At 58.6% G+C, this 8,183-nt stretch overlaps 1 protein-coding gene across 1 annotated transcript; it reads right to left on the bottom strand.

Annotated features, from left to right (window-relative positions):
* Positions 1-437: 437 nt before the first annotated feature.
* PPDPF (pancreatic progenitor cell differentiation and proliferation factor) lies at positions 438-1,646 on the bottom strand. Its single transcript, XM_079128035.1, has 5 exons — positions 1,522-1,646; positions 1,218-1,296; positions 1,045-1,122; positions 860-956; positions 438-780 (listed from the first exon to the last, which is right to left on the bottom strand). The coding sequence occupies exons 2-5, from the start codon at positions 1,270-1,272 to the stop codon at positions 666-668; spliced, it is 345 nt and encodes a 114-aa protein (XP_078984161.1). The 5' UTR covers positions 1,273-1,296; positions 1,522-1,646; the 3' UTR covers positions 438-665.
* Positions 1,647-8,183: the final 6,537 nt, after the last annotated feature.

The following is an 8,183-nucleotide window of genomic DNA, read 5'->3' as shown; positions in this document are numbered from 1 at the left end:
TGGCAGGAATGTCCACCCCTGATGCGTGCAGCGCCTAGTCTTCAGCCTGTTCTGGGCATTGCCAGGGTTGGGCGACAACACCCCTACAGAAGGCAACCGAGAGGGCTGGTCTCAGTCCTGTCTGCGCCACCACCCTCCCTGGCATCAAGGGATGGCCTTGTCAAGGTCTTCCACAGGAGTCCTTTATGGGACATCGAGTTCCTCCAGCCAAGGGCTCCCAGACACATGGCCAGAAGCCCAGCCTCCCCCAGGGGCCACAGTGACTGCCCTGGAATTCTCCTTGTCCAGCTTCTTGTCCACCTGCCATCCTGTAGCAAGGACCTGAGATGGGGCCTCACTATGAGGGCCCTGAGGAAGGCCCCCAGGAAGGTCTGGAACAGGACTAGCCACTAACAGGGAGGCCAGGAGAGACTCAGAAACCCTCAGACACACCACTCGGGCTGCCCACTGTTTGGAGTTTATTTTCTGCTTGGAGCAAGGCACAGTTATGGGGATCAGGGAAGCCTGCTGTGGTTTGGAGAGGAGGGGTCTCTTGCCCGGTGCCTGCCATCTCCATGTGGAAGAACCCAGCTGGTCTCTGCTTGCTGCAGCCCACTTGGCCTACCGGTTGAAGTGGGCAGGATTCGACCTAGCACCTTGGAAGCCCCCATCAGTGGGCCACCAGGTCAGGATGGAGGCCCAGTGCTGGCCTGGTCGGGCTGGCTGACTGGCTGCTTCCTTGTGGTTTCTGGAGCCAGGCCACCGGTGACCATACTGGTGGAGGCCTGGGTGGATTCCGTGCTGGAGGAGAGCAGGTGGTAAATGTGTCAGCAGCTGGCTTTGTTTCTGCTGCCCTCCCACCCCGCGAAGGTGGACTTACTGTTCTGGGGATTCCAACACTGTGGCCATGAATGGAAGAGTGGACTTCCCGAAGAAGAAGCTGGCCCACCAGTGACCCGGATCGGCCTTGGGGAGACCTAAGAGAAGCAGAGTGGGTGACGAGCCCGCCCAGGACAGGACCCCTCCCCGCGTTCCGCCTGGCTGGGCGGCTGGACGTGCTCTCACCCGGGTGCTGGGGGATGGCCTCCCCAGGGTACTCCACACTTCCGCAGGAGCTGTTGCTGGACGCGGAGCCCAGGCGGCCTGGGGAGGGGAGGCGGGTCAGTAACAGGGGCTTCACCGGCAGCACGGGGCAGTGCTGGGCTCCGTGGGGCGGGGGTCGGCAAGGGGCTACTTACGCCGGTAGTAGTCGTGGGTGGCCACGAGCGAGCCGCTGGAGGGAATGGCTGCCATGCTTCGCTGTGGGCTGGTGGAGACCTGCGCGGGGCGCGGCCCTGGTCACGGCGCCCACGAGCGCTCCTTGGGCCGCGTCGTCCCCGCCCGCGCCCGGCGGTGCTTCCGGGCAGCTCCAACCAGCCCCAGCCGGCGCGCGGCCGAACAAAGGCGCTTTGTGCTCCGCCGGCCCGGGCGCAAGAGCCCGCGGGGCCGCCCAGCCCGCCCCGGCCCGGGACCCGCGCCCGCCCGCCACCCACGCGCCCGTACCTCGGCGGCGACCCCTCGCGGCCCCCGGCGCGCGGTCACGGGTGGCGGGGCCCGAAAGTTAGGCCGCGGAGCCCATCTGCAGAGGAGGCCGCGGGAGGCCGCTCCTACCCCGCGCGCGAGGTGCGCACGCGCGGAGCGCTATGGGGCGGGGACTCTCACAGGCCCCGCCCCTCCTGTTAGCCCCTCCCCGCCCACAGCAAGGCCCGCCCGCTCCTCTGTCCTGACCAGCCCCACCCGCCCCGGTAGGCCCCGCCCCAAGGCCCCACCCAGCCCAGCTGGCCCGGCCCCAGCCCCGCCTGCCGTAGCTGGACTGCCATAGCTGGACTGCCGAGGCCAATTCCAGCGCCATCTGCCTGGAGCGGTCCGGGGACTCGTTCCACCTGGCCTGGGACTGGAGTGGTTAAAGGACGCCCTGCCCGAGTACTCGGACTGGTATCTACCCTCTCTCTCGCTCGGGACATAGCGGGCATTTGCTCGCGCGTGTCCCTGCTTCCGCATCTGTCTCCCCAGCTGTGCCCACTGCGTGGTACCCAGAAGTACTTGAAGTCCTCCTGCTTTACCCTTCTAGGGCTGCCCATGGCTGCTCTTGAGCCTGCGACCCGACGGGTACCCCAGACCCAACCTGCATCCAGCCGCTGGTGGGGCCAGGTGGCAGCAGAGAAAGGAAGTGGAGGGCGCAGTGGAGGGGAGGCTTATTTGGGTGGGCGTGAGTAGAGATTTTCTGTTTGGGGCAACCTCCAGTAGCCGGAGGCATAGGCTCTGTTTGGAGGAACCCAGGGAAGTTCCCTCAGGTACCTGGGACCCTGGGGACTAGCCAGCCAGCCTTGGCCTTCCCAGTCCTTCCTGCGCTCTTTTCCGTGATGAGAGATAGGGGCACTCAAAGCCCCAGCTTCTCTCTGCCCCAGAGGGGCAGCCATACAGACAGTGGAGCTTTCCTGGAGGCTGAGAGGGTCTGGGGAGGGGTGGGACTCAGGAGGACCCCAGAGTGGGTCTGTCCAGTGGTTTTGATTCTGGGATTCCAGGGGTGGCTGGGAGGGCAGTGTGCCAGCTCTGTCCTGGGCACCATTCCTGTGCCTGAAGCCTTCATGCTTGGAGAAGACCCAGAGCCAGATGAGGAGCCTGGGGGGGCCGGGGACACTGCTTGATCCCCGAGGACACAGAGAGGTTCTGCTGGGACCCTAACCTTCCCCTTTGTTCCTTGTCCCAGTCTGTTTGGACCTGCTCTGTGCCTCCCAGTGGATGGAGCCCACCAGTGGGTGGACCATCCCTCCCAGTGGATGGTCAGGTCAGGCTGATATCTGAGGGCGGTGGGTGGGGCAACTGACACTTCCCAGAAGAAGGAGAAGCATGGGCAGGTACCCCGAGGCATGGTGCTGGCTGGTGGTGGGCAACAGCCAGGAGACCAGAGCCTGGAGGGGGTGGGCGAGGGGGCGGGGCTTCTGAGTGCCACTCATAGGGCAGATTGGTCATCTGGGTGACACTGTGAGGACAGGACTTTTTGCAGTTGCTTGAGTGCAGTCTCTGACAGACACAGACTGGCCTTCCCTGGATTCCCGTGACTGGCCGAGTGGTCCTGGAGCGTGGGGTGTTTCCTGTGGCTTGAGGGCCCAAGGATGGAGAGGCTGCCCGGAAAAGCCTGCCCCGGACCTGACAGCACAGGGCCTCAGAGGATCCTTACCTTGTGTCCACTGGAGGTAGTTGCTCTCACACAAATGCCTGGTGTTGATGTCCGGCTATGCTCCTTAACTGCACAGTGGGTTCCCAGAGATGGAAGGAAAAATAGCGTCCTGTGCCAAACTAGAGACAGGTGTGTCCCAGGGCAGCCCTATGCTCTTTTCCGTGATGAGAGATAGGGGCATCAAGGTGTCTTGAGGTTGGAGAAGGGACCTCAGGCCCCTCAGCAGAGGGTGAGCTGGAAGTCTCTGCCCGGCCCACCGTCTCCCCCACATCCTCCAGCTGTGAGGGTCTGAGCCTACACAGGGAGGCCAGAGGTAGGACAGCCTCGTACTACTGGGGAGCAGATAGAGATTCCCAGGGCAGGCCAGCATAGGCCATGAGCCACACACGCCCACTCCCGAGAAGCTGCTGAGGGTGCTAGCTTTGCACCCTGTAGCTCTGCACCCAACAGGAGTCAGGGCCTGGTTCCCACCTCCCCACAGCCCCAGACCAATGTTCCTCCTGCCACCAGACCTTGAACGTGCTGGTCTTGCCACCTGGAGCACCACTGCGCTGGTGCTGAGGCAGCACTTACCTCCAGGCCCTGAGTGCCAAGAGCAGGAACCGTGCCCACCCAGTTAACGAACTCTGACGAGGGTGGTCCTGTTCACACTGACCTTGCAATTCTGGCTGGCCAGACCCTTCCTCAGCCACCTCAGACTATGTGACACTGGCTCTCACTGGGTGCAGACGAGTGCCAGGTGTGGACACTGGGAAGAACTCTTGGACCCATCCTCTGCGGTTGGGGGAGGGCCAGCTGTGCCCCTGGGGTTGGTCTGTGATAGGCCAGGTCTGGGACCCTGCAGAGAGGCTGAGGCCACCTCCTGCCATGGTCTCTTCCTACAGAGTGTTCTGTTTGAGGCAGAGACTGAGATGAAGTTTGGGGTGCAAAGGGCTGGGAGGTACTGCTGACCATAGCTTTGTACTCTGCTGGCCAGGTGTGCCTATCCACGGGGAAGATCTTGAGTGGAGGAGCAGACGGTGGGGCCTCCCACTGACCATGCCCAGCATCAGCAATGGAGACTGAACGGAGGGTTTCTTTCTTTCTTCCTCCCTCCCTTCCCCCCACCTGTTCCTGGCCTCTGTTTTTGGCCGCTGGGTTGCCCAGTCTGGCCTCAACCATCCTCCGCCTCAAGGAACCTCCTGGTGCGGGGACTGCAGGCACTCACCTGGCTTCAGGACACTTTTTTCTTTAAAAAGGAGAAGTACAAGCTGCCCAGAAGGTGCGGACTCTGAGACCCCTGCCCAGAGCAAGCCAGGGTGCTGGATGGTGACCCTGTCACATGCTGGTTAGGGTGGAGAAAGGCCCCTCCACAGAGGCTGCATGGCAGGAGGGTAGGGTGGCACTCCCTGTTCTCATTGCTTCTGAGGCTGGTCCAGTGCACCGTCCCACTGAGGACATTCCCTGGCCTGTCCCAGGCATGGGCCCATAGGTCTGGGCTGGACCTCTTCTGCCTGTTGGGCAGTGTGATTTTGTTAGCAGCTGGCTCTCTGAGCCCGTCTTCTCAGGTGACCGTGTTCATGGGTGGAGGAGACCCACGCAAGGTGGGAAGGCCGAGCTTGGGAAAAGTCCGTGTGTCTCCACCACTGGGCATGTGCGGTGTTGTTGGGTACTCAGGGTCTGCAGGGCTGGACTGGGTGGGCTGGCACTGGGACAGATACAGCAGCAAGGAATGAACCTGTGCCTGAGCCGCTGGCTATGAGGAAATGGGGACAGAAGTACGTGGGATGGGGGACTGTCACACACCCACTGCTGGAGGCTGACCAGCCCAGATTGTTTCTGGACGTGGGTGGGGTGGCATCAGTGGGATGCCTGAGCTGGGGAGGAAGTGGCATAGCTGGCCCAACACAGGTGCTGCCTGCCACTCCAGAGCCTCAGCCTCTCTGGGATGGGGCCATGGAGGCACCTGCTGGCAGAGGGATTGCTCAGTAGCCAGGAGCTGTTGCTGTCACCTGCATTTCCTCCCAGGTTGGAGCTCTGCCAAGCCTGCAGCCAGGGCCAGAGCCCTCAGAGCTATAGCCGCTTTTGAAACACAGAGTGTTCACTGTGATCTCAGTGGCTGGGCCACTTCTCTTCGTCCTGGGATGGGAAGGCTGTGTCCTTAGTGACTCTGGCAGGCCTGGTACCTTCTCTTTGCGGGAGAAGGTGAGATGTGTGAGTAATGCTTTGTGAGTGCACAATGCAGGAGGCACTTGTATGGCCACTTGAGGTCCAGAGCAGCAGCAGCCTCTCTGCCCTTCAGTTTCTTCTCTGTAAAGTGGGGAGTACAGAGTCACAGGACTATTTTGACATGAGGACGCACCCCGCAAATGCTCAGATGAGTACCTGGCACACGGTAGGTGCTCAGCAAAAGTTAGATATTATCCCGGTTGGTATACTCTGACTACTGGAAACAGTCTAATGTGCTCACTTGCTGGCTAAGCAAGATCTGTGGGGCAGAAACTGCATCTTTGTCACCGGGGGCCCAGTGGCTAAGACACAATCAGCCAGGTGGTAGGCTTTTGATGAACTTGCTTGATCAAGAGTGAATCACGTTGCTAATACACAATAAGCGGGGGTGGCACTAGAGAAGAATAGTTATTTTAGATTAGGTAGAGCAGAGTGAAGGGAAGGGCGGGGGTATAGGGGAAGAAGGATAGCAGAGTGAAACAGACGTTAATACCTCATGCACATGCATGACTGCATGGCCGATGTGATCCTGCAACATGTACGATCAGAAAAATGAGAAATCACACTCCATTTATGTATGATTAATCAAAATGCATAAATGCATTCTACTGCCCTGTATAACTATTAGAACAAATAAAAAAGATTAAAAAAAAAACAGAATGAATCATGTAATAAAAGATGGGGGACGACCAGAGCGCATGGTAAACTTGCAGAAACAGGACTTTAGCACTCTGGGTTCCGCAAGCCAAGGAGGGCTTGTTCACCAGAATCACTGAACTTCAGGACAGAATCCAAAATCACTCAGCATAAAAGAACTAGGGAGACCTCAGTACACACAGGAAGCAACAGCCAACCGACGCCAACACTAGATAACTCGACAGAGACCCTAACAGCAGCTGTCATAAATGACAGTTAATAAGCAGTTACTCACCCTCTTCTATCAAGTAATGGAGAGTCAGCATTGGATGAAATTCAACCTCCATCGTGATAGACACTCTGGGCAAAGCAGGGACAGCAAAGAACGTCTTCAGAGCAAGAGGAGCATTGACAGCCAGCGTTCTCCTTCCCCGGAAGCAGGGGACGTGGTCCATGCTTGCCTCTGTTACCAACAGCAAGTACACAAGGAAAACACAAGGCACAGAGTTTGGAAATGGAGAGCCAACAGGCCTCTTCATGATGATAGAGACCCCCAACGGAGCCTGGGAAAGGCCACCTGGATCAACACGAGGTCAGCAAGATCCAAGGGTGCCACACCTTTGTAAACCATAGGACATAGAAATCCAAGAGACATGAGCACAGAGCCAGACGTGTCGGTGGGCTGCAGACAAGGGGGTGGGCTCCAGGCAAGCACATGATCCTCGTCAAGTTAGCCTCTGGACATAACAGGACCACCCAGAATTGCAACCAGGAGTCTGAAAGATACAGACAAGCAGATCCTAAATTTAAGTGCGAGATGAATAAACTAGAATGCTATAACCACTTTTAAAAATAAGAATACAAAGAACTTGTGCTTTTTCACTTTAGGTGGGGGTAATGGAGATGGACCCAGGGGGCTCTACCACTGAGCCACATCCACGGCCCTGTTTTATTTTTTGAGACAGGATCTTGCTTAGTTGCTGAGGCTGGCCTTGAACTTGCGATCCTCCTGTCTCAGCCTCCAGGATTGAACAGTTCAGCTTCACCATCATGTACTCACTCTCTGTGAGGGGCAACTATCACCTCCGTCTAGTTTCAAAGCATTTTATCACCCCAAAAGGAAGCATGCTGGAGGCAGCCCGGGCAGCCACTCTGCTTCTGTCTCTAGAGTCACCGCTGCACGTTCCAGGTCGATGGAGTCACAGGGCCGAGCCTGCCCTACCTGGCTGCTTGGGTTGGGTTCCCTGGGGTCCTGTGGGGGGAGGTCCCTTTCTCCCTCAGGCTGGCCATGCCCCATTCTGCAGCACCCCGGTCTGCTCACCTCTCAGACTCCCCGAGCTCTCCACCTCTGGCTGCAGTGAACACCCCATGTTCAAGGTGGTGCTCAGGTGCTGGTTTTCACTCTTCTGGGTCTCTGCCCAGGAGAGGAATCGCTGGCTGTGCTGCTCTTTGTGGGATTGCCCAGTGTGTCCACCGGGCTGCACTTGGTGGGAGGGCTTTGGCTTGCCACACCTCTGCCAGCGCTTGCTGTTTCCCCGTGTCCCCGTAGGGCCATCTTGGTGGCGGGAGGCTGTGTCTCACTGAGGTTCGATCTGTGTTTCCCCGGGGACTACAGATGTCCAGCATCTCCTCAGGTGCTTGTTGGCACTTGCACGTCTTCTTTGGAGAAGCCTTTATTCAGAGCCTTTGTTTTTAGCTGGATTGCCTTCTAACAGTGTGGTGAGATCTTTGGTGCTATTCTGGTTGATTTTTAGACCCATGGTTGGAGGTAAGGGTTCAGGTTGGGTCTTCTGCGTGGGGTGCAGCACTCCAGGCACCACTTGCTGAAGACGTGGCTCTTCCCCAATGGTAGGAATTGCCAAGAGCTGCCACAGTGCAGAAGTGTGCTGCTGGAGAGGGGAACCACAGTCAGCGCGGGTGAGTGGAGCCCCAGAGAGACCGCACAGGTGCTGTGCTGTCACAAAGGGACCACGTCCTTCCCCACAAGTGCTGGGGGAGTGGCATATGCAGGGGGAAAAGAGTAGACTAACTGTACACCTCGAATTGCCCACAAGATGGAAGCCTGCCGCCACGTGGACTGGCTGCCGTGCAGAGAGGGCCTACTAAAATATACAGTGCAGACCGTCACGCTGCTAGACGT

The sequence above is a fragment of the Sciurus vulgaris genome (genome assembly GCF_902686455.1).
Source record: "Sciurus vulgaris genome assembly, chromosome: 2".
NCBI lineage: Eukaryota > Metazoa > Chordata > Mammalia > Rodentia > Sciuridae > Sciurus > Sciurus vulgaris.
Note: the sequence above shows the minus strand (reverse complement) of the source record. Positions and strands in the feature narration are given on the sequence as shown.

Coding starts and splice junctions, on each gene's coding strand:
- PPDPF (XM_079128035.1), bottom strand. CDS start 1,272: ATGGCAGCCATTCCCTCCAGCGGCTCGCTCGTGGCCACCCACGACTAC. Junction 1,123..1,217: donor CACCCACGACTACTACCGGC/GTAAGTAGCCCC, acceptor TCCCCTCCCCAG/GCCGCCTGGGCTCCGCGTCC. Junction 957..1,044: donor GGCCATCCCCCAGCACCCGG/GTGAGAGCACGT, acceptor TGCTTCTCTTAG/GTCTCCCCAAGGCCGATCCG.